Here is a 25,747-nt window from a genome sequence, read left to right on the forward strand (position 1 = left end):
AGTGTGTCCCTGGTCCCACAGTTTAGACCTCCCTGACCTTTCATATTGCTGGTCACTCGGTTTAAACCTCTTAACTTTTCCTCTCTAAGAATAACATCTAGGCTTCAGCTGCGCTTCAGCCCCAGGCCCAGAAAACCAGCAAAACCAGACAAATGACACCACAGTAGCCTCAGGACCTGCAGCAATGACTAATGACCCCCTGCCCTGGCGCCAACTAATCACTGCAGATCACGACCCTGAAAAGACATACTTGGAAAGCTGATAAATGTTCTACTGTGACCCTCCCCTGAGACTTCCTCCTAAGATTCCCACCTGCAAGAGAGAAAAAAAAGCCCTCAGGACAAAGGACCAGGTGTGCTTTCCTCTGGGGGGTGTGCCTGTGTCTTTCTCTTCCCCGTCTTCTCCCAATAGGCGGCATGTCCTAAGCCCTAAGGGACCCCCTGAGACATGCAACCAGGGGAGCAGTGGGTAGCAGCAGCTCACCCCAGGTTGATCCCCTGAACCCACCCCACAGCCCCCTGCTCTCTGACTTCCCAGGGAGCTAAGGCAGCCCTGCCTGGGCTCTGCTGTGGTTTCTTCTGTACTCGGCCCTTCACCATTTCTCTGTTCTGAGAGCTTTTGCCCTGCTTGCTTTATTGCACTTTGTCTCTTGACTAAACTCTTTCCTTCAAGAAGACAAGAACCGAGGTCTTGCCAATAACAAAATGATGCATAGTACACAGGGCACATTCACTTACATGACCAAAACAATATGCCATGCCTTGGTTTTCTTATTATTATCCTATTATTAACTTGAATATTTTAAAGTTGGGAAAATAGGACATGCTAGGTTAAATGGCATTTCCCTTTGTTGCTTGCAGGAATGCTGGATTTCTGAACGGTGATGTAGTTGTGTGTAGGGACCATGATCAAGAAAGATCATCTCTGAAGTGGAAACCAACGGTCCCCATATAATTCCTTCCTGTTCATGTTCAACAGTCAATAGACAGGCGCTCAGTGCTGATGTTCTCATGGAATTCCTAGTGCCCCTTTCTTACCGGTTGATGAGATTCCAGGGATTTTCTGGGCTGCAAGGAACAGATCGTCAATAGGATCAACCAAATGCTTGATGTTCATTCTCCTCGCATTGTAGTAGTTGCCAGTGGCAGCCCTTCCTGTGCGCTCTATCGCCACCAGGTGGCCGAATCTGCCAGAAGCAAGAGCACCGGGGCCTCGTGGAGAGTGTGCCTGCTCTGGTGCAGAGTCCTGCCCTCATGTGTTTGTGTGAAGGATGCTTCATCCTTTCTCTGATTCCTTCATTCCTACAGAACTGGGCTGAACATCTACTATGTGCCGGGACCTGTGCTGGAGGCTAAGTTAGCAGATCATGGTAAGAACTGATAGAGGAATCTTTAGCAATTTATTAGAGTCAGAGGCTTCGAGAGCAGGAAGGCTGTTGGTCCGGGTCATGACCACAGACCATGCTGGTGCCCTGCCCAGACCTCCATTAACCAGTGGGGGAGCCAGTGCCCAGGGGTTTGGGTGTTGGCTGCTGCTATTGGCCCACAGCTGCCCTCTTCCAAGATCCTGTTCAGTTTACAGATACAAAGAGACCAAAAAGAAATGGAAATATTAGGCCAACGAATCTACCGCAAGATAAACTTCTTGAGACAGAAAGAGACAGAGAGACAAGGGGATAGAAATGCCGGCCGCAGAGTCAGATCATGCAGGTCCTCATGCCACTGGGTCTGGGTAAGTTGCTTAACCTTTCCAGGCTCATTGTCTGCATTCTGTCACGTGAGCTGACAACGTGGTCGTCCCTAACCGTGTTGAAAGCGTTAAGAGAGCAGGTGCATGAGAGGCGCTCAGCATAAAGCACCTACTCAGTGCTGGGCAAGTGCTCCTTGTGGCAGTTGCGGCTGCTATGACTGTTATCAGGAGGAGCACTGTTTCGAAAATCCAATTCAAGAGCATGACAATTGCACTTGTATATCTCTCTAAATCCCCTCCCCACTCCACAATGAGTTCTTCAGAATCTTAACTCTGCTGTGGAAAACAGTATGGCTGTTACTAAAAAAAATAAAATAAATATAATTACCATATGATCCAACAATTCCGCTTCTGGTATACACCCAAAGGAATTGGAAGCAGGGAGTCAGAGAGATATTCATGCACCCATAAAACTAGCAGCTGTGTTCACAATAGACAGGAGGTGGAAGCAACCCAAGTGTCCATCAGCGGACAAACAAATAAGCAAAATGGGGTATATACATGCAATGAAATACTCAGCCTTTCAAAAGACAGAAACTCTGATATGTTACAGCATGGATGAATCCAAGGACATTTTGCTAAGGGAAATAAGCCCGCCACAAAACAACAAATACTATAGGATTCTAAGAAGTCCTTAGTATAGTCAAATTTATAGAGATATGAAGTGGGATGGTGGTCATCAGGGGCCGGGGGCAGGGAAGAATAATGTTTAATGGGTACAGTTTTAGTTTGGGAAATGAAGAAGTTCTAGGATGGATGTGGGGGTGGCTGTACAGCAACGTCTATGTACTTCATGCCACTGAACCGTGCACTTAAAATGTCAAAACAGTCACTTCTTAAATCTTCACTCCAGGATATATTTATTGATGAGAGAGAGAGAAACAATGATGTGAGAAAGAAACATTGATCAGTTGCCCGATGTTTGCACCCCAAGCAGGGCTCAGACCTGCAATGTAGGGGTGCACCCTGACCAGAAAGTGAACCTGCCACTTTTTGGTGTAGGGGACGATGCCCCAACCAATTGAGCCATCCAGCCAGGGTACAAAAATGGTAAAATTTTATATTATGTATATTTTACCGTAATAAAAAAAATTCTAACCCTGAAAATGCTTTCTCTGAACATGGGTTTTATTTTTTATTTATTTATTTATTTATTTATTTATTTTTAGAAGTTCTTTTTTAAAAATATTTTATTTATTTATCTTTAAGAGGGGAAGGGAAGGAGAGAGGGAGAGAAATATCAATATATGGTTGCCTCTGCCGAGGACACACAATGTATCGTGTGTCCCCTGCTGGGAACTGACCTGCAACCCAGGCATGTGCCCTGACTGGGAATCTAACCGTGATCCTCTGGTTCACAGGCCCGTGCTCAATCCACTGAGCTACACCAGCCAGGGCCTGAATGTGGTTTTTAAAAACAACATCTGCATGCTGGTCTGTGTCCTTAGGTTGAACTAGAACTCAGCGCCATCGCACACGCGCGGAGGAACAGGACGCTGGGCAGGGGCTGAGTGTAATCCCGAGGCGCCTGCGCAGTGTGGGGAAGGCAGCCACTGGGGCGCAGGCGCAGCGGAAGAGAGGAGCTGACCTGCGTTTCCCGCTGACCCATGGCCGCGGGCGAGATCAACAGTTCAGCCCAAAAGCGCGGAAAATCCTCTGCTCTGGAAGGAGAACACTCTGGGCCTTCCCCCAGGAGAACTTAATGACATATCTTGTGTGGGTGGATTTTTTTAAAGCCCTCAGGGTCCATTTAGCTACCGTGGGAAGTTGGTCACTCTTGGGAAGCCTGCTCCCCGGGAAAGGTCGATGCATCTTCGGGGGGAGCAGAATCCGCTCCCCCTGCGGTCAGGTCTGCCACCTCCCTCCACAAACGGAGCAACACCTGTTATCCGGCAGCAGGGGCCTGCCCACGGGGGCCTTTCCACAGCTTCTCCGGGGGCAGCCAGAGCTCAGGTGCATGCCAGCCATTCGGGAAATATCGGCAGGTCTCACAGATGCCTCACACAGTCCCACCGCCTTCAGTGTCCTATGGGCTCTGCGGTTGAACTTGTCCTCGGAGACGCGGGGTCCTCCCTGTGAACACCTGACTTTGCTGTGAGCTTCTATAATAGCTTATGCCCTCCAGGCCTAGAAAAGTAGGGTTTTTAAAGTCTCCGCGGACCCTCATTAGTGGGTTGTACAATAGATGAATTAGGTCTGGTCAGCCTTTTCTGAAGAGCAGGTGAAAACGGAGTAGAACAGAACAGAATAGAACAGGTCGGAGTACATTGTGTGTATCAAGGGTAACCAGTCTTTCAAATTTTTTGTTTGAATTATGTGTATGTGTGGTTTGCAGTGTGAAATGTATTACTGCGGGTTGTTGTCAAAAAGGGTGCAAAACACGACGCTGCAAGTTATGAGATCGGAGGTACACCCTACATACAGAAAGGAAGTGTTTTTCGAAGTGTTTAGCCACGACTGGTGAAAAACACACACACACCTGCGCATGCGCAGCTTTGCAAGCGCTTGCCGCAGCTGTGCAGGGCGTGCAGCGATGCTTTCGTTTCACTTGGCAAAGGTGCCGGTTGTCCCCCTGCAGTGAATTCACTGCTCTCCCATGGATTGTGACCCAGTTTGAGAAGCCGCTGATTTTGGTTTTTATATCTTCTTCTCTCTCTGTCAAGAAGACATGCTCTGGACCCTGCTACTCAGAGAGACCCTCTGTGAAGCCCACCACGCACCTTGAACCCCCAGCCTTGTTGGTGAGTCTGGCCCGTTGGAACCCATGGGCTCATGGCTCTGCTCTCTCTGAAGGGGAGCCCTGACCCGTGTGGCTCAGTGGGCTGGGTGTCGTCCCGCAAAGCCAGAGGTCGCCGGTTTGATCCCCAATGGGGGCACATGCCTGGGTTATGGGTTCTGTCCTCCACTGGGGCACATACGAGAAGCAACCGACTGATGTTTCTCTCTCACATTGAGGTTTCCTTCCCTCTCGCTCTCCCTGCCTTCCCCTCTTCCTAAAAATAAATAAGTAAAACTTTAAAAATATATGAATAAACTGGGATCGGACCCACATACCTAGGAGACCTGGGGTCCCCATCACTGCAGAGAAGTGCCTGGGCAGCTCCCGCTGACCCACCTGGGTAAGTTAATATTGGGATCTGCATCTTCAGAACACCTTGAAAAGAAAGGCAAGGAATGGACACATCAGTCTGGTGTGAATTTAGGGAATTCCTGTTGGCTTTTCAAAAGCTTCTTTGGAAATGATCATTTCTGTTACCGAATGACATTTGCCTGCAGAATACTTTGTTAGGTACGCCCAACCCTCGACCCAGAGGAAACTTCAGTTTATTTACTGCTGGTCCTGAGCAAACCCCAGGGTTGGCGGAGGGCGAGGTGAAACCGGGCTGAGCTCACCAGTATTGCAGGCTAGCAACTATGCTCCTTGTAGATGCCACATAGCACGTGAACACAGACCTGTTCTGTCATCATGATGCTGGGGACACACGTAGATGTCCATGGTGATAGTGAGCCAGCCCTTTGTAAGCAGCTGACATGCATACTCCTGTTTAGTTTTCCGAACAAATCTGCATGGTGACCCCCATTGCACAGAGGAGGAAAACTGAGGCTCAGAGATGCTATACCCCTTGGGTGAAGTCTAGTATGTAGGTGGGCACCACAATGCCAGTTCCCACCCAAACAGGCGGCCCAACAGAGCAGGGAACATAATCTGTCCCCCGGTGGGCTCACAGGGTAGGCAAAGCGGAGGCAAGATGAGACGTCGCACCTGAGCTACAAAGAACCGATTTATCAACATGGTCAATTTGTATTCAAGACACGGAAGAAAGGACTCAGCTTTTCCTTCTTAAAACATCTCCTAGGCTTCCATCAGAAAAAGAACTGGATCCTTTTCATTAAAAGCTCAAATCCCTTCTGTTTTCTTTGTCCACAGGTAATGAAAGTTCTGTAAAATCCAACATAACAATCACACTTGCTAAGCCACTGTGTGGACAAGCCCAAGTCTGAGGTCAAGTTCAACTTGAGGCCTTGAGCAGGGTAAGCAGGTGAGCAGGAGGGCAGAGTAAGTGACTTCTGGGAAAGTGAGTGACTGAAAATACCCACCAAACCAGGTCTTAGATGGCAACGATGGCCAGTCTATTGGCAGCGCTCAGCACAGCGGGCTGTCCCTTCTCCTTAATGACAACACAGCTCCTTGGTTTTGCTTCTTTCTCAATGCTGCCTTGTCTCGGTCTCCTTGCTCACTCCTCCCCCTTCCCCGTGACCCCCTCCATGTGGACATCCCAGCGTCCTTTCCTCTCTCTTCACTTATTCCCTCAGTGATCCCACCTAGTGTCTTGGTTTTAAAAGCCAACAATTTGCCAACCACACTCTAATTTATCTTTCCAGCCCAGACTGCTCTCCTGAACTTGATTCATAGATCTAAACTGCCTGCTTAACTTCTCTGCTGTGCGCCTAGTAGGCATCTCACACTCCATCACCCAGGCTCCAACCGGCACTCTTTTAAATGTTGGATTTGTGGTAAAACATACATCACGTAAAAGTTACCATTTTCAAGGGTGCAGGTCTCCGGCATAAAGTGCACTCATGTTGTTGTCTGGCCGTCGCCATCACCCATCAAGTTTTACATCTTTGCAAACTGGAACTCTGTCTCCATGAAACACGAGCCCCCACTCCCCTCCCCACAGCCCCTGACAAGCACCATTCTACTTTTTGTCCCTACGATTTTAATTACTCGTGTAAGTGGAATCTTACAGTCTTTGGGTCTGGCTTATTTCACTTAGCCTGATGTCTTCAAGGTTCATCATATTGTAGCATGTGACAGGAGCTCCTTCCTTTTAAAGGCTGAATAATATTCCATGGCATGGATAAACTGTGTTTTGTTTATCCATTCCTTCATCGACAGACACTGGGTCGCTTGCATGTTTTGCCCATTGGGAATAATGCTGCTGGGAATACGGGCATGCAAATATCTGAGTTCCTGTTTTCAAATATTTGGGCCATATATCCAGAAGTGAAATTGCTGCATCATATAGATGTTTTCTATTTTTAATTTTTTGAAGAACCACCATATTACTTTCCACAGTGGCTGCACCCCTCCCACCGACCGTGCACAGGGGTCAGCCTGTTCTACCCACCATCTCGCTCACCCGGTTCGCAGCAGCTCCACCCCTTCAGTTACCCGTCCAAACCCTCAGAGCAACCCCGATTCTTCTGTCTTGCACCCCCTCCCATCTGCCCGGGAATCATGATTCGACCTTCAAAATGTTCTAGCTAGTTTCCACAATCTCCACTTGTACCATTTATCTGTCTGGGTTCCCCCAGAATTAGACTCTGAGACAAAGACTTGGGTGCAGGTGATTTATCAGGGAGGTGACCCCAGGAGGCAGGTGGGGTGGGCAGGAGGAAAAGCCAACAGGAAGGTTTGTGTCTTTTCCAGGTCACTGCTCTAGGTAGTTGGGACTCACTTCCATCAGGACTTGGGTGTCTCCACAAGATGGGAGGCAGGGTACCAGCTCCTGCCCCCTACTGATTGAGCCCCCCACTAAAGACTTTAGCCCCTAAACTTCCAGCTGGAGGGGTTTTCACAGCTTTGGGGAAACCCTGCAGGGCGCTGGCTCCAATGGGCTGGTCAGGTCAGTGTGACTTGGAGCTTCCACCCTAGCACAGCTGAAGTCACAAGGGGGCCAAAGGGACAGGCCACAGGGCACCACTCACTCCAAGCCACCCTCGTCTCCCACTTGCATCAGCCCGGCCAGTCTCCTGTCCCCACCATTGTCCCTCTAGCTTCCCGGCTGATCCTTTAAAACCTAAGCTGGAACATGTGGCCCTCTGCCGCCTGGTGGCCTCGAGGGCTTCCCCTCCCCCCAGAGTAAAAGGCCAGGTGCTCCCAGTTAATCTCTAGGCCCTTCCCGGTCTGGCCCCTGTGACCTTTGTCCCCCTCACCCAACCTCACCCTCCAGGCCAGTTGGCTGGCCACTGCCCTCTCTTCAGTGCCACCTAGTGGCCTCTGCCCTGCCGTTGGTCACAGCCTGGCACCTCCTTTCTCCAGCCAGCCCAGCCTTGCTCCTTCACCAACATCACACCTTGGTTCTAGTGGCACCTTCCCCACGGGGCCTTGTCTGACCATCTTGTTTAAGATAGCTGCTGCCGCCTGGGCTATATATGTCTCTTACTTCTTCTCTATGTCGTTTATGGTCCATCACACTGCATTAGGACAGGCACCCCACGCGCAGTCCACTGATGGGTCTCGAGAGCCATAAATAGTGCCTGGCATGTGGTAGGTACTCAACAGACATTTGTTGTGTGACACCAAGTCTGCACATTCAGACACAACGTTTTCTGACACTCCTAGCCCAATGGTGCTCTAGGGCATGCCTCCTGGGGCTGAAGCCCTTGTCAGGGGCTAGAAGGAAGTGGTACTTCCTGAAGACGCATTTTGAGGGACACATAGGGACAGGTAGGGCGAGGCAGGTGAGACTCGCCAGGCTTAGGGCTCATGCCTGCACAGCATACAGGACGGAGGACAGGCGGGGCACCCGAGCCTTGCATCAGCAGCGCTTGCAGCTCAAGTGCCTGCCTGGATGCTCCGGGAATGGGGCAGTTTGGGGCACCCCTTCCCATTGGGGCCAGAGGGGGCGCTGTTGTCTGGGCCCCTCAACCTCTCTGCTCTCAGCTATCCTATGCCTGATGCCAGGGGTCCACGGGGGTCCTGGTTTGCTAAGGGTCCTCTGTGGGTCACCCTCACCTCTCCTAGGGAGGGCGTCAGGTACCTGGGCCCTGAGGCCTGATGGACCTGGGTTCAAATTCTGGATCACCATTCCCATCTCAGTAAATCACTGGACCTCTAAGAGCCTCGGTCTCTTCCTCTATCAAATGGGGATAATATTGCTTATTCCAAAGAGCTGTTCTGAACTTTAAGGACTGAAAACGCCCGGTGTCAAGTGCATAGCAGAAGTTCCACAGATGCCCATTCCCTCCACCGTCTGCCGCCATCTTACTGCTCACCTTGCTCAACAGCCTCCTCAACAAGCTTCTCGAACAAACTCAAGGCTCTCTGGTCCACAACCATGGAGACACCCTTCTCCAGCGCCTGCAGGAAGGCAGCCAGAGCCAGGGCTCCCGGGGGGCCATCTCTCTCCTCCGGGGACTCGTGGTTGAGGTGAGTGGGGAACCCGGTGGTGATGAGCACCGAGTGGGCGTGGGACAGCGACAGGGAGGCCCTCAGCAGCTCATCGTTGCAGAGCAGGTGCCCAGTCCCCCGGCTGCCTGAAGTTACACACAAAACAAAACCACAAAATAGCGACATCGTGTTTCAAGTAGAAACTTAGGCAAACTGTAGTTTGGTCTTTTGTCTGTTTCAGAGGCGGATTTGAGGGACATGTCCGAGACTGGCACTTGTTCACCAGAACGTACTCTCTTCTCCCGCCCCAGTCCTGAGGACAGCTGGGTCAGGGTCCGAGCAGCCTCTCGGTTAGCTGTGGCCCGGGGGCGAGGTTCTGTCTGGGTAACAACCGTGGAGCGCTTGAAAGGGAGTAAGAGCAGGGGTGATGTGCTCCACCTCCTGGCCGCATACCTCCCGTGCCCTCCTCCAAGCTCTTCCCTTCCTGAGGGCCAGGATGTTGACAACTGGGGACCCCCGGGGGTCTCACGGTTTGATGGCAGAGCTGCTGGGTCCCTGCGTGATGGGGTGCAGGAGATCTGTCTTCCTGCTGAAGTGGAACAGTCACCCTGGAAGCCCCACCCCGGACTGTTGCGTGAGAGGCATATATTTCTATTTAATTTGAGTGAAGCATCTTGGGGTTTACTATAGCAAACCCAAATACAAGGAACATGGAAGGAGGAAGGGGCATAGTACTGTCTTAGTTGGGGATCTCCCCAAAAGAAGACCCTAAGATGAGGGCTTGGGTGCAGGTGCTTTCATGGAAAGTGAGCCGAAGAAACGAGTCAGAGGGAGAGAAGCCACGGAAGGGTGGGTGAGCGAGCAGGTGCTGGCCGAAGGCCCCCGGGCTCAGTCCCGCTTGAGATCCTGTAAGAATTGGCAAGGAGCGCACCCGAGGGCTATCCCCTCCAGGGACAGGGAGACAGGGCACTCACGCACTGGCTCCTGTGCCCTACTAGGGGAGGGCTGCTCTTCAGGACACTGACACCCTGCCTCTGCTGGGCTGTGCCTGCGCTGGCCGAGGGGCAGAGAGGCCCCAGCCTAAGGTGGGGGCTGTTGTTCTGGGCTCTCCCCACTGCAGCTGGGGTCTGGGCAGGGCCCCAACAGCATCCGCCACAGCTGCCCCCAGTGGCTGCCACGCCGGTCCCAGCCAGGCAGCACTGCCTTCCGACTCTCATCACACACCATTGTGCCTTTGTCTACACTCAGGTCGCCTTGGAGCATATCTGTGCCGTGTGAAGGCAGGACGTGACTCAGAACTTCCACTGTGGCTGTGGCTAAAGTGTGAGGGGGGCCTAAGGGACGGGAGGGGATGTCAGCTTGCATCTGAGGTACCTGGAGACCATGAAGGAGCGCAGAGTTTGAATTCCTCTTATGGAGGAAAAGCTCCCAATTTAGAATCTGGAAACCTACATCCACGTCCAAGTGTTGGCACATCGTGGCTGTGTGACCTCGGCCTTGTCCTGGCTTGCTCTGAGCCTCAATTTTCCCACGTGGAACACAGGGGTGGCCCGGGTGGAGGGAGGCTGTGGGAAAACAGCCCCGCATGCTTTGCCAGTGGGAGTGGGGATGAGGACACTTGTCTGGAGGGTGGATGGGAGCTCAGGTTTGGACCCTGGAGCCAGCAGTCACTTCTGGGGACGTGTCCTAATAAAGGGCTCGTGGGTATGTGGCACGCACGGTCAGAGGATGTCCACAGCAGCACTGCTTACGGTGTCAAATGGGATAGTCATAACGTCGGTGGGACATTTGTAAAACGGAATTCTATGCCAAGAAAAGATTGTTGTAGAAGACTAATAGCATGGGAAAATGTTCACCGTGTATGAAAAAGTTTTAAAAGTCAGGTTCTAAAATAGTATCACAGCATGATTCACAGAAATATCTCCATATACGTACGTACATACATACAGACATACATACATATGTATGTTTTGCAGGGGTGGGCAAAAGTAGGCTTGTAGTTGTGAGTATGCCAGACACAGAGTTAATAAAGCTGTTGTAATAACCACAGCCTGCACATCTCTTCCCTGAGAACAACCGGACACCTGCTTTGTGCCCCCCGGCCTGTATATTGTTTTTGTTTGTTTCAGTCTTATCATTTCAAGACCAAAGACGAAGGCTTTAAGAGCAAACATGACATTGTAAAATTAACAATGGTCAGCTGGGATGGGATACTGGTCATTGCCTCCTTACTTCCATATGTTTATGCAATGAACACAAGTTGCTGTTGATCCAAGGGAGGAAAAATAGTATTTTGAAAGAGAACAGTTGGACTGTAACCTGTCTCATAGGGTGTGAGCACCCCAAGGAGAAAGGAGGAAAGAGAGAACCCCGTCAACGTTAATGCGGTCTGTCCGCCGGTGGGGGTTTTATTAGCCGTGCAGACGCCGTTATTGGAAACCTTGTATTCCTTTATCATCTCCAGGCACCTCAAATGACAGCCAATGTCGTCTCAAACATGACTGAGTAGCTCTATTATTATGCCCACGGAGTACTGCTCAGTCCACTGCCATCCATCTCGTATCTGCCGTTTAATGCAGTGGGACTCAAGAGCATCTGTTGTTCTCTCTGGAGGATTAACAGGGTTTCTTTATGGATGATAGTGGCGCGCCCAGACAGCCATAAATCTGCCGGCCGAGCCTCGTGCTCAGGCTGCTGGGCCGCAGAGCGGGTGCTGTGGCCGGCCTCCCGGGTCGTTTTCATTAAGCCGCGGAGGCTCTCCGCAGTGACTTTACTTCATACTTCACAGTTGCTTTTTTTAAAGTCTGAGCTAATGGCAGAGTTAGTAATTCGTCTTCCATGATCCTTGTGCTGAGTGGGAGAGATGTCAGTATGGGTAAGAATGCTGGTGAGAAAGGATCGCAGAAATTTTTTTTAATGTCAGCCAAGGACATCCGCTATGTAAGAGACTCTAGCCATGCACAAAGCTATGAGCATTGACCTGCGTATCTGTGTTTGTCCTAAAATGTGCATCTGGGGGCTGTGGGGTCCCACATGTACTCTGTGTCTGTATGTTAAGGAAATCATGTTCCCTGCAGATGATTGAGTGGATGAATGAGCAGATGAAAGACCTAACACACGATTAAGCAAAGAGCCCTGCCCTCTGGTTTCGCAGGAGCCCTGGTTACTGTGGACCCCTCTGTGACCTGGGGGTGGGGCAGCCTGGGGTCCCGGGCCCAGGGAAAGAAAGATCAGCCGTTTTCCAGGCTGGTTGGCACTGTCAGATTCTGGGCTGCAGCGCTGGCCAGCACAGAAGGACGCCCAGGCTGTCTGCTTGGTGGCCCCGTTCAGGTGCTGTCCTCTATCCCAGTGTCACTGTCACCCGCTCTGCCTGGGTCTCAGGAGTCTTACCTGGACGGTCCCCAGGTGGGTCTCACTCCCCTGCTCTCCACAGGGGCCCCACCCCCATCGGTCCAGGTATCTGCTCAGGAAACGGCGTCAGGTGGGCCAGCGGGGGGGCCATGTGCACCTCCTTCAGACAAAGTACAAAAACGGCCCGGGGCTAGAAGCACAGCCCGTGCGAAGGGGCCGGAGAGGGGGTGGGGTGGGAGTCAGGAGAGGCTGGGGCCTGCTTAACTGCCTGGGACGGATTGTGACATAGCACTCAGACTCCATCCCAATGTAGCCAGCACTACTGACCATGGCCTGAAGGCAGCAGGCCCAGGTTCAAGGGCTGCCCAAACCATCCGCTCCATCTACTAGGTATGGGGTTTTGGGCAAGTCTCTTAACCTTATACACCTCGGTTTCTTCAGCTGTTAAAGGAAGTTCAGCTGCCTCGTAGGATTATTGTGAGAATATAATAAGATGAAACATGGAAGTGCTTTTAGCATATGCCTGGTGCAGAGTGAGTCAGTAGATAATACCTATTATTACCATTACCTATCAGAACCCTGAGAGGGTGGTATACTTGTTATGACTCTTGTTACACTGGTGGAGAAACTGAGGTGGAGAACGGCCGTGAAGTCGACACCGTCCTTCTCTGTGAGCCTTTATCAGAAAAAAAGAAAAAGACAAAGCCCTCAAATCACCTGTGCACAGTGGCGCCCTCTGTTGGCCACCTGGGAATAGGAATTCGGCTTTTTGATAAAGATACCCCAGGAAGTTGAAAGCCCCTCAACCAGCTTTCAGCAAACCTCGCCCTAGTTGGAACAAGGAGACCTTGTGGGTCCCACTAGCCTGTCCCTATCTACAAAGCCAGAGGCTTATGAGCCACAGAAGGGCTGTTTACTCTGAGCTGCAATTGCAATGTACGTGTTGGCTGCAAACTGTTGAGGCAAACCACACAGGCCCGCCCTGCAACGGTCCCCAGGAGGGGCAAGCCAGCCCCCACCCTTGCCCCTGCTGCCTGGTACAAAAATTCTTTTCTCTGCCCAAGCCAGGGCAATGGCACAACAGGGGATAATCAGGGCCCTCGTGGATGCACGGGTGATTTGTAAACGGTGGCCCTTGACTGCCTGGGAAGCAGTCTACCCTTTTTTCTTCTCTTGCCAACTCCAGTTCAGTCTGGCAAAGTGCGCGGCCGCTAAGCTCACCTCCCAAACTCCCTCACATGTTCAGGGTTGAACATTTTGGAAAAAAAAATAAAGAAAACAAAAATCACCCATAATTCCACCACCCACAGATCATGGCCCTCGGTACTTCAGGGCATTTACTTCTAGTCTTTTTGGGAGTCCTGTGCAGCATAAACATTTCTAAAAGCCATGCCGTAGATGCAGTCTTATGCTGCCTTTTTCACTGCACATCACGTCGTGGTGAATTGCTCCTTACCCGGGTCTATGGCAATTCTAGTCTCTAGTTCTCTGATCTTCCCAACAGCGGACGCTGATGCGATGCTGTAGTGCAAAGGATCTTGGGAAATGCAGTGGGCCTCTGGAATTTGGGCCGGGGTGAGACAACCGGCCGGAGCCTCCGTGTCCTGCAGGTCAGTCATAACTGCGCAACCCGGGGCGCTGGTGAACGCCAGCGGGGTCTCTGAAACACACAACAAGCTCGGCTGAGCCCACCCTACGCCATCCAACCCAGTCCCTCCTGGTCTAGCCCACCACCGACAGGCAAGACAGCGCCATGCACTGTTCTGCCACCTGCAGCCCTGACAGTGGTGGTTGGCACCAGATGCCAGCTTATGGCTAAGTCAAGTTCCACTGAGACAGGTGCCTCCGATTTTTAGGGAAGTGAAGATGGGGCGAGTGTGAGAAAAGAGCGGGAGGTAGAGCCACTGCGACCGCTGGGTCCCTGGGAGGGTCCCTCGGTATAATCCCAGGGCCACTCTCCCCAAGCGTCAAGCTGTCTCGCTTCCCTCGAGTGAGTGTTCTTTCTGAACGTAGCTTCTGGTTTTCACACAGCACTTATATTTTGCTTTGGTGTATGCTAATTTTGTTCCTAAAAAAAAAAACCTCTCCCCTCCTCAATGATGGGCTGCACAAGGCACTCTGGCAGAGTTCTTAAAAACATGGCTGAAGTGTGGCAAACACCCCTGAGTTTGGGTTGTGACTTTATTCTCTAAACCTGCTGCTTCGGCTGTAAATGAATGGTAATTGCCTCCTGTGCTTGTCGGAACCGAATTGGAGGATGCACCTGAAAGTGTTTAGGGAAGTGCCCGGTCCAGTGTGAGCCCTTGGAATGTGACGGTTTGCTTCCTGAACCAGGCAGTGTGTCTCTGTCTGTGTCCTTGTGCTTGCCCATTAGGTGCTTCTTTCTTACTATACTTAGCTGACATCTTCTGCTTTCTTGAGTGTCTTATTCTCTTGAGTGCTTTAACCCTACTCGGCTTCGTGTTCCCAGAGATGAGGGACCCTTGCCTGTTCATCTCAGGATCCCACGTAGTGCCTTAGAGATACATAAAAAGTGGCTAGGAAATGTAGGTGTGGATTGAGTAAACAACGTCTTGGATTTCACAGAAAACAGTACAAAGTCTCAAATGCAACAGAGAGCCAAAGTCAGCCAACACTTCCAAAGGAAAGCCTACTGATGGATGCATGAATCATTCTCACTTAACTTTTAGACGTGATGTTTAAGGAGAAGAACTAGAGATTTCGATGAATGCAATTAGTGTTTTTCTGTGTGTTGGGCAGCACCTGAAACGGGTCACTGTAGAGGCAGGCGGACGTCAGAGCAGTCAGCTCAGAGCACAACAGGGGTCTGCCCCAAGGGGGGGGGGCGGCGGTGTGCAGCAATTCATCTATCACCAGTTGAAGTTTACATATTGGAGCTTGACAAGAGTTAGGTGAATTAAAAGGACTCCAGGCTGGTCTGAGTGCAGTGGTGCCTACAATTAATTGATCGCAGCCAGTTACAGATTTCTTGAGCTGGCTGGTGTGGATTGAGTGCGGGCCTGTGAAGCAAAGGGTCGCTTGTTTGATTCCCAGTCAGGGCACATGCCTGGGTTATAGGCCAGGTCCCCAGTGGGGGACACATGAGAGGCAACCACACATTGATGTTTCTCTCCCACTCTTTCTCCTTCCCTTCCCTTCTCTCTAAAAATAAATAAATGAAATATTTAAAAAAAAGACTCCAGGCTGTCCTTGGCTTATAATGCCCCTTCTTCTCATTGTGACCAAATGTGTGATCACAGAACTAATGGGCTGGAGTGTCCTGGGACCTCCAGGGCAGGGGGACCCCCACCACAGGGCATCCCGTAGGGCTACAACAGGATAGGGGTGAGGCCACCACGCTGCAGGGTATTCACCACCTGAGTGTGGGTGTGTGCACGTGTGAGCACACACACACTTGGAAATGGCCACAGCTCCATGAGAACCACGTCTTATCTCAGGCAGCATTTGTTCCTGAGCTCAGGGCCATGCCTGGTACATAGTAGGTGCCCAACATATTTATGTTAAATAAACAGAATCCCATGGGTCAGGGGGATTCACGCCTCACCAGCATGTCAGAGACGTATTTTCCTATCAGGAGGCCATTCTGATGGCTCAATCTCCACGCATGCTTTCAAATAAATTGGAAGTGGCACTCAGTGCTATGATCTGCAGAATCTTCCAGGGTCTATGGCAGTGGGCGGCAGTTGTTACGTTTTCATGTTTCTTGCACGTCCCGCCCTGACTGTGGTGGGGGGCCAGTGAGGGCCTCCATGTGTCTCTTCACGGCCTGATCACCCTTGGCCTTTGAAAACCTGTGCCGGCCACTCTGCGGCAACGCCACGGGGAGTGGTTCATGCGGTTGCCTTGCCTATTGTCACCTCTGCTTTCAAAGCCACACCGACCTCCAAAGTGTCTCAAAGGGTCAATCTAGAGGCCACAAGGCGACAAGCCTTCTGCAGAGAGAAATGTATTTAGGCAAGACAGGTGGGACCTGAAGGATAAGTGGCTCTGGGGGGACCCATCCCTGGGGTGAAGAAAAGGAAACAGAGTTCAGGGACATCTTTGCCGTGGGCTGCAGGTCTCTGTTACGTGACATGACCCTTTATATCGATGCGCTGGATAAGCCTGCCCTTCCCAGAACTACAGACCCTCCGGGGTCCATCCTGCTCAGAGTGGTAGCCCCCCGGAGCCCAGACATACTGCAGCCGCTGACAGCTTCGAGGCTGGTCAGGTGGGAGGGCCAGAACACCGGGACATCCCCTGGCCGACACGCCTCGGGATCCCCGTAGTCAGGTTTGGAGAGGTCTTGGATCCCCAGCAGTCCTGCCGACAGAAAGGGAAAATGAATCCCGCCAGGCCCTGCACTGGCAGCTACTGTCTAAGCTGAACGTTTATGGTTCTTTCCCAGGGGGCTCTAGCCCTGGGGCTGCTGTGAGTGGGGCGGAGAAGGATGGGGAGGAGCACAGGAATGGGGCTGAACAACCCGGGATGCTCATTGGCTGCGAGTCCACCTGGAGTGGCCGGGAGCCTCAGTGCCCAAACTCGGTCACCAGACCAGCAGCAGCAGCCCCCGGCCAGCCACCGGGTGTTGCTCACAGGACAGCAAAGAGGGGTGTTACTCGTGAGAAGAAAATCAGCAGGTGCTTTGCTTCGGGTGGTCCTGAGATCATTTGGTGAGGAAGGGGGCAGGGCTGGTTGTATTTTTACAGAATGTCATGCTTTGTCTGATTTTGTCTGTTCCACAGCTGGGTGAGTCCAATTGCACTCAATGCTAACTCACACCCGAGGCGCAACCCTGAGCTCCCACCAGGCCCTCTGAGAGCCTCCAGGAGGCGGAGGCAGCATCCATGCTTGGATCTGCTCACTCACTCTCAGATTATGTTTTCTCAAATTGAGTTCAGATGCCGGGGATTCGTGGGTTTCAGTTCAAGTTAACATTTGGAACAAAGCCGTGTCCTACCCGAACGTGCCACAGAACGAGAACCCGGATTAGAGGCTGCTCTGAGCTCAAATCTCAAGACAAAGGGCTCTGCTGCCACGCTCCACCGTGGGCTCCCCTGACCCTGGTTTACTTGAAGTTCACAGGAGCTCCTCCCTATTCTGCCAAGGGCGCCTGGGAGCCCAGCACTGTTCACACAGCCATGGGAGGGCAAGCTATGGGAGCTCGGGAACACCGCACGTTCCCGTCTCCTTGAGCCGAAGTCCAAGAGCAGCTGTCAGAGACATGACAAGCGTGGGCACTGACCTGGCTCGCCGATGTGAACGGGTTGTGCCTGCACACCCCTCGTGGAGCAACTGGCCTGCACTAGCCTTTCCAGCTCGTCCTTGGGGACGGGCCTCATGGTGACCACCAGAGGGCAGCAAAAGCCAGTGACGGCAACACAAGGCACAGTTGTCTGCCAAGAAAACAAGTTGAAAAAAATGTTAAAACATAGAATTGGCCCCGATCAGAGCCCTGAGAACCAAGAGTTCAAGGCAGGGAATAAAGTAGGTGGGAGGTGCCTTACAAAACACATCTACTCTCAGGTGACGGGAAGAGGGGGACGTTCGCTGGTCACTGTTGGTCTAACACAGAGAATCTTAACTCGGCGTGGGCCGTGGGCCCCTCGGGTAGTCTGGTGCAGCTGCGGAGCCCCGTCAAGGTGATGTTTCTAACCACATAAAAGGGAATACGTGGGGCTACAGAGGAAACCAGTTACATTGCAAAGGCAGTTGTCAAATTACGAAGACACGTGGCAAAGCACTATGTATGAGTCTTCATGAACGGGTTCAGGAACGAGACGACAGAGCCACCTTCGTGATCTTGATGTCATGACCAACACACAGGATATTTCCTTTGTCACCGAAGGAAATGCTCAGTGTCAGTTTGAGGCTATGAAAACGAAAATGTGATTTTTCTTCCCCCCCCCAAGTTCCTGGACCCTCTGAATTTTCTTCATGGGCCTCAGTGGCCAGCAGACCCCAGGTGCACCCCCTGGGGGAAGTGGGGCAGAGGGGCACGAGGGCGTGGGAGGCACCAGGGGTCCTGTGCCTCCCAGGCCTACACAGGGGTGGAGGCCTGCACCCCCCAGGCCCCACNGTCACCAAAGGAAATGCTCAGTGTCAGTTTGAGGCTATGAAAACGAAAATGTGATTTTTCTTCCCCCCCCCAAGTTCCTGGACCCTCTGAATTTTCTTCATGGGCCTCAGTGGCCAGCAGACCCCAGGTGCACCCCCTGGGGGAAGTGGGGCAGAGGGGCACGAGGGCGTGGGAGGCACCAGGGGTCCTGTGCCTCCCAGGCCTACACAGGGGTGGAGGCCTGCACCCCCCAGGCCCCACTGGGCCCTGCCTCACACTCTGGTCTCAGTACAAGCTGCCCAGGATGACCTGTGTGACTTTCTGGTCCCTGCAGTCGGGCTTAGGAAAGATTTCAGACCTGGCCCGGATGATAATCTGCTCGGATGGCTTTGGTGCCGCCCGAAGGGCTTGCTGCCAGCGTTCTGGCCACAGCCAGATGCAGCCTTGGCGTACCTGCCAGGTCGGCATCGGGATAACAGCACTTGGAGGAGGGCACTCGCCAGGGACACTCTCAGGAGGCAGGCAGCGATCCCCGAAGCGGAGGCGCCTCCTTCCTCCCTTTGAAGCTGCCACCCGACTCCCAGACGGCTGCCTGGCATTTCTCCCAGGAGCCCATTAAACTGAAAGCTATTCCGGAGCTGCCAGAGGCAGACCCGCGTCTCCGCGTCCAAGGGGCCGTGAAGAGCGCCTCTGTGCGAAGCACCTGTCGATGGCCACCACTCCCCTAACGACGTTTTACAGATGCCAGCCAGGAGTCTGAGCTCCGGCCTGGCTGTGGGACAGGGGAAAGTCCTCTTCTCTCTCTAGGGGCCACCGTTTCCTCATCTAAGATGAAAGGTTGTGTGTGGTGGGCCCCGGGGCCCTCCCAGCTCTCACCTGCCATGTTGGGGGTGTGCTCCGGGCAGGACCCTGCCCCAGGACCTGCCGGCAGCTAGGGTTCTGCCTACCTGCCTGAGACATGTGCTGATGTACAGGGGGTTCTGTGAACGTTCTCCCCTCCCTACCATCGAGAAAGCCACCTACTTCACACATAAGGAAGCCACGCAGGCATCTATTTCACACACGCAAAGCAGCTTACGCCGTGGGCAGCCTTGCTTCTCATCAGAGAGGCAACTCAGGCCTCCCGGGCAGGAGCCCAAGATGAAATCTCCAGCCCGACTCCCCCATAAAGAAACCGGAGCTGCCGACACAGACTGACCCCGACTCAACCCAGCCAGCGATCGGGGGAATTCCCACCCTCGCACACGTGTCCTAGAAGGGGTCAGTGGGCTGAGGGCCTCTGGTTCTTTCCCCATGACAAACAGTGGGTAGAATAAGGCCTCAGAGGCACCACAGGGAGGCATGTGCCAGGAGAGGTGACCACCCTGTGACTGTGACCACTAGTGGCCACCTCTAGCCAAGAACACAACCCAGCTTCCCTGACAGAGGTGTACCCCAGTGGTTCACGACCTGGCCGAGGCACTGCCACTGACCCTGGGGCACTGACCCCACTGGGCACACTCTTACTGATACCAGGACGTTTGAGCCAGGGAGGGTTTTCCAAAATCTCTCTGAGATCCCTCAGTTAAAGGAGCCGCCCAAATGCCTAACAGGCTGGTTTGTGTAGCTGCAGCAATGGGTCCACAGGGCTTGATTCATGCTCCCAAGGCCATGTGGGGTGCTCACAGCAGTCCCAGGGCAGGCTGCTGGCCCCATTTTCCAGATGAGGAGACACTCTTGGAGAGGCCCTGAATCGCCAGCTGGAACAGTGGCCGAGCTGAGGCCAGGGCCTGGGTGTCCAGCTCCCTGAGCCAGTGTTCTCTCCACCCCAGGAAGATGCAGGGTGACCACGTTTTCACGTCACTCTGCCCTTGTGGACTGTGTCCCTACCTTATATGCAGCCCCGTGGCCGTGGCCTGCTGGGTGTCTTCTGGGGAGCCCCCCTTTCTCCAAGGCCTCTTCCAGGGAGAAGCTGCAGCCCAGGAAGAAGGCCACCGTGTCCCCGAGCTGCTCCCAGTGCCCCTCCAGCGAGGTCAGGCTGCCCATGCAGGCACCAAACTCATACTTGCGGAGCTGGGGACGATCCGTCCTGGGGGCACAGGGCAAAGTTCACAGAACCCCCGATTCAGTATGGCCTTTGACCATGCACTCTTAAGAAGAGCATAAAGTCAAGGAACATGTATAAAGGACGCAGGGACAAAGACAATGGAGGGGAGAGTTGAATGGGGGAGGTGAGGGGTGGGTAGGGCAGGGGAGAGTGGTGGCAGGAAAAATGGGGACAACTGTAATGGAACAATGATTTAAAAAAGGAAGAGGGAGAGGGAGAAGGAGACACCTGGGGCTGAAATTATGGGCACTAGGTCTGAGGTGGGCACATGGCTTTCAGCGGGGGCCATGCTGGCATCCTTCGAATCTCGGTAGATTGGAAACTATTGAATCAGCGCGTGTATCACGTAGTCCCGCCCCCACCCTATTATGTTTCCTGTAACTTCAACCAGGGGCCAAGCAAACCAGCAAAAAACCAACGGTGGTGTCTTCTCTGCCATCGAGGCAGGGCCCACAGACCAAGGGGACAGAGGCCACGTGTCTCAAGGGAGCGCTCAGTGCGGGCAGTGGTGAGGCCATCTCCTCCCTCAGAGAAACTCTTCTGCAGGGGCGAAGGACTTCGGTTACAAGCCTGTCGTGCGTTCACCCCAAAGCCATTTGCTGCGTTGCCCCTCCGTGCCAGGTGCAGGCCTGCTAGTGGCCGCAGTGATGGAGAAGACACGGCCCGTAAGAGGCTGGAACCCTCTGTTGGCAGGTGAGACTCCATCGCAATCGCATACTTGCAGGACAGAGCGTGAGCGTTCACAGTCCAGGTGGGGAGTGAGGCAGGGACTCGGGAGACGTGGCCTCTCCCGCAGAGTGGAGGTGCTGGAGTTGGGTCCTGAGGCATGAAGAGGAGCTCGCCAGCTGGACAGGGAGGAGAGCCAGGGCGTCTGCTCCAGGGGTCCCCGAGTGGGTAGTAGGGGGGGTGCTCGGGAAAAGGTAATGGGCTGCTCAGCCCAGGTGGGGTCTCTGAGGGGCCCTCCCACCTCTGAATTCTCAGAATGATAACAGAGTGTTCTCTCTGAGGGGCGGGTTGGGGCGATGGAGTGTCCGGGTGGGGGTGACCCTGCTCTGGGGCCAGGTCACTGCAGGTCTCCATAGGAGGCTAACCTGTGGGCTGCAGGAGCGCATGAAGAACGTAAACGCGGGAGTCACGTGACCAGGCGTGGCATCAGGAAAGTCACTCCAGTGGGACAGCAGGAGAGGGGTGGCATGGGAGGAAGGGAGGGCGAGAGTGGGGGAGGAGACCAGTCCCGGCGTCCTGGGGGGTGAGGCGTGGGAAGGTGGGCGCCTGAGCAGGGTTTGGCGGGACAAACAGGCTCCCTGAAGCACGGGCACAGAGCGGCACCTGTTGGGCCGTTTACGGTCTGTGTTCAAAGTCTGGGGGAGCGCTGCCCACAGCGTTAACCGTGCAAGTGCGTGTGTGTCCTTCCCAGGCCTGTGCAGACAGGTGTCTGGCTTTGGTGAGGGGGCGGGGCAGACGGTAGTATCATTGGGATTTGTCCAGGGCTGGGCTGTTTTGGTGATCCCGGAGATTTTCCCTGGGTCAGGGGTTAGATAGGAGTGGGGGTGGGGCGGGGGAAGGGCAGCTCCCTCCCAATCAACAGTCCTGAGCGAGGCTCCGTGCTGGGCACCGTGGGGTCCCGAGGCCAGAGGCCCCTGGCGACAGAGACACCTGGCTGTAGCATCTGGCCACTGCCGACCCTTAACCCCAGGAACCCACAAGTTTTACCTGGTGTCTAGGACAGCACCCAGGGCTGAGGATGCCCACCCGCCTGGCTCACTTCGGCCCAGCAGGGGCAGAGGGCCGCTGTTGGTCTGGCAGAACTTCTCAAAGCCCAGGGCGAGGGACTTGGGCAGGAGCACCATGCTGGCGGGCCGTGGCCCTGGGGCTGGGGAGAGGAAGAACGCACTTGGTCAGCTACTCCCTGGTAGAGCCCTCTTAACATAACTTTTCACACACACGGAAAAATGCATGTCAGCGTGCGTTGTCAGAAAATGAACAGCCCCGCTGTAACCAGCATTCAGGTCAAGAAACAACACACTGTGAACACCCCAGAAGCCCCCTCCTGCCTCTGGCAGCAACCTCACCAGCCCTCCCCCCACAGGGGCAGCCACTACCCTAACTGCTAGCATCACAGGTTACTTCCCCTGCGTTTCACACGACGGAACCATGCAGTGTGAGTCTTTTGAGTTTAGTTGCGTTCCTTTGCAATACGTTGGGGAGAACCATCATGTTTTTGTGTGTGTTGATTCAGTCTCATTGCTGTGTTATATAGTCATTACCACAGGTTACTTACGCCCTGAATGGCAGGAGGGCATTTGAATGGCTTCCAGTGTGGCTTCCAGTGTGGCTTCCATGATGGGGCTGCCATGAACATTTTAGTACATGCATTTCGGGGTTCACATTCCTGTTTGGCATACACCTAGGGCCATAGGGTGCATACATGGTCAGCTTTGATACGTACTGCTAAGCAGTTTCCAGTGTGGTTACGATTTTCTATCCCCACGCACAGTAGCACGTGAAGTCTTGGTCCCGCCATGCACCATCTCTCCCATCCTCAGCATCGCTGCCCTTTCTCGCTCCAGCCATCCCGGCAGGTGCGTGGAGGCATCACACTGAGGTTTCATCCTGCACCACCCAGGAGACTAAGGTGAGTGCTTTTCCGTGGGCTTCCTTGGCCAGGTGGGTGTCCTTTCTGGGAAAGAGACTGTCATGTGTTTTGTCTGGGAAGACCCTTGACTGAGCAGGCTCACGGAATCCTTGATTTTCTCCCTGAAGACACAGTCTTAGCAGAGCTACAGAGGGAGACCCCGCTTGTGTGCCATGGCTCCTCCAGTGGCAACCAGCCCCCCTCCGAGGTCTGAGGATGAAGGGTCTGAACCCCGACTCTGCCTCCCACCAGCAGTGTGACCCTGGGTCCCCCGTGTTCCCACAGTAACAGGGCACAAGTCTACGAGCTCCCTCCTACGTGCAGGTTACCTAACACGCAGGGTCACAAAGCAGGGGTTGGAGGTGCACTCGCTCCGTGGACCCTTGTACAGACATTTGAAGTTGTGGTGCAGGAGAACTATTTCATGCTAATAAGAGATGTTTGGGCTGTACCATTAACAGCACAATACTAGGGAACAAAACAGTGGGTTCATTGTATTCCCCTTGACATAAAATCGATGAGAGAAAGAAGAGAAATATATCCACATGTTAATCACGATTATTTCCAGGTGACAAGGGTGGGTGATTTTAATCTTCTTCGGACTTTTCTCAGTATTCTAAAATTTATGCAATAGATAGGAATCATTCGATCAGAGAAAAACATATTTAAAAAGTTATGTTTAGCCCTGGCTGGTGTAGCTCAGTGGATTGAGCTCGGGCCTGCAAACCACACGATCGCGGTTCGATTCCCAGTCAGGGCACATGCCTGGGTTGCAGGCCAGGTCCCAGCAGGGGACTCATGAAAGGCAACCATACATTGATGTTTCACTCCTTCTCGCCTTCCCTTCCCCACTAAAGATAAATAAATAAAATCTTTAAAAAAAAAAGTTGTGTTTAAAATAAAGGATATTTCCTTTAAAAAGACCACCCCAAAGGAGAGCACACTTATGCTCTTCTAGAGAAGTAGCCCCGGTGCAGTTCTTCCAAATGCCAGGTTTGCTCTGTCAACACACGCACCTCTCTCTTCCGCCGTAATATTGTCAGCGAGTGTTCCATGCTCAGTGTGTGCCAGGCTCTCTGTGGTAGGTAGTTTATCTATGTTATCCTCTGTATTTGACATGTGAGGAACAAGCCGGTGCGTGAGACAGCCAGGATGCAAACCTGAGTCAGGTGGCCCGTGAATCCCTCTCACGTCACCACGGGGCCATGGGCACGAGACGTCGCTAGGCCGGGTCCCCCACCACCTCCAGCGCCCCTCCTTGGTGACGGTGGAGTGCAGCAGGGCCGCCGTCCTCGGGGAAGAGCCCCGGGCTGGCCCCTGCTCTCACCGCTTGGAATTTGGGATCTCAAACCTGCAGCGCCGGCCAAAGCTACCGACGGACTTCCAAAATGAGGACACACTCGACCCTGCCAGCTGCTGAAAGCCCGAGGAGGCCGACTGCACGTCTCAAGCAAGCCCAGCTGTGCCTCTGAAAATAGTCTGGGGGGAGGCGGGAGGAACTGCGCCAGCCCAGAGGCCTCGCGTCCCCCGGCCAGCCCCTTCTGCCCTCCAGAGCCCGTTGGGAGAGCCCATTGGACTTTTAATGCCGTAAATCAGAGCGGTATTATGTGCACACAACTTCCGTGTTTCCTTTTTAGCTGAACGGACTTCAGAGCCACTGCGTTTGGTTTCGTTCATCTCCACTTCTGGTCAGAGAAAGTCCCTGAGTTGTCCCCATTAGTAACAGGACGTGGAGCAGAGGACCGCGTGGTGTCTTTTTGGAAGGGGCAGTAGACCCGGGAGGAAAAGATTCTTGTTTTGGTCTGATGTCATGTGCACATGCCCTTGGGTTGTGAATTTTTGCTGAGACTCAGGCCAGTGACAACTTTGACATGTTTTCTCTTGCAGGATCTTTTAGAGCCTTGGGTGTCGCTGCTGGGAGACAGTAGGGAGATGGGTGTCACCCACAGAAGGTCAGACCAGCATCAGGGGACTTGGCCTGAACCAGAACCAGATTAAAATGCTGCATTAGCAGAGGGCACTTTTCCGGAGAGAACGCCCTCCCATGATCGGCGGCCGTGGGGGGCTCTCCCTGTGGAGCTGTGGCCACCGAGCGGAGCCACGTGGTGTCAGACCCCCCAGTGTGAACAGGTCTTCACACCGACTCTGGCCCGAGCGCCAGTCCCTTCTGGGAAGCTGGCTGGGCACCGGAGCTAACCGCCTCTGCTCCTACTGTCGGTCTCCCGTGCAGAAGCTGATGTCTCAGGGATTCCTGCGCTTTATGCAGCTGGTGTTTTCAAAGTTTCATGACCCAGAGAATTCTTTTCCTCTTTTTCTAAACACCAGGCACCACTCACCCCCAGCCACGCTGGACACGTTTCTGATGTTTGGTTTCTTTCGTAGAAGCCAAAGCCTCACGACAGAGGGCAGGCGGGACTTCAGGTGGTGTGTGCAGGACATCACGCTGTCCTCTGACAGGCTGCGGAGAGTCTAGGAGAGGGGGCAAAGGAAACAGACGAGAAAGCGCAGCTCCCCTAAAGGCGGCAGACTCCCCCTGCCTTGCCACATCCCTGCCGGCCCAGAGCGGTTCCTGGCCCTGCCCCAGATGGGTGTCGGTTGGGGCCAGTTCTCCCTCGTCCCCAACCCCTTCAAGTCTCAGTCTCTAATGAGAAATTCCTGACACTTCAAGACCTTTGCTTATGCCCTTCCCCTGGCCTGGAATGTCCTCCCTCCCTCTCAGAAGGCCTTTGCGTTCCTCAGCACTGGTTCAGA

General features: G+C 53.4%; 1 protein-coding gene across 4 annotated transcripts in view; it reads right to left on the minus strand.

The window, feature by feature from the left end:
• Positions 1–25,473, minus strand: part of DGLUCY (D-glutamate cyclase) — a 44,055-nt gene extending 18,582 nt beyond the window's left edge. The window contains exons 1-9 of one of the 4 annotated variants that reach the window (XM_037031487.1): positions 25,333–25,473; positions 22,114–22,234; positions 20,145–20,343; positions 17,463–17,613; positions 16,418–16,540; positions 13,674–13,877; positions 8,752–9,012; positions 4,804–4,903; positions 1,038–1,186 (exon numbers count right to left, since the gene is read on the minus strand). In XM_037031487.1, coding sequence (XP_036887382.1) covers positions 1,038–1,186; positions 4,804–4,903; positions 8,752–9,012; positions 13,674–13,877; positions 16,418–16,540; positions 17,463–17,613; positions 20,145–20,343; positions 22,114–22,234; positions 25,333–25,435 — 1,411 coding nt within the window. In that variant the 5' untranslated portion in view covers positions 25,436–25,473. Of the gene's footprint in view, positions 1–1,037; positions 1,187–4,803; positions 4,904–8,751; positions 9,013–13,673; positions 13,878–16,417; positions 16,541–17,462; positions 17,614–20,144; positions 20,344–22,074; positions 22,235–25,332 lie in introns of all 4 variants that reach the window. The other 3 variants (XM_037031486.1, XM_037031489.1, XM_037031488.1) reach the window with 3 other exon arrangements.
• Between the last annotated feature and the right edge of the window lie 274 nt (positions 25,474–25,747).

Source organism: Sturnira hondurensis, unplaced genomic scaffold, assembly GCF_014824575.4.
Source record: "Sturnira hondurensis isolate 20B ecotype Veracruz unplaced genomic scaffold, ASM1482457v3 Scaffold0021143, whole genome shotgun sequence".
Classification (NCBI taxonomy): Eukaryota; Metazoa; Chordata; class Mammalia; order Chiroptera; family Phyllostomidae; genus Sturnira; species Sturnira hondurensis.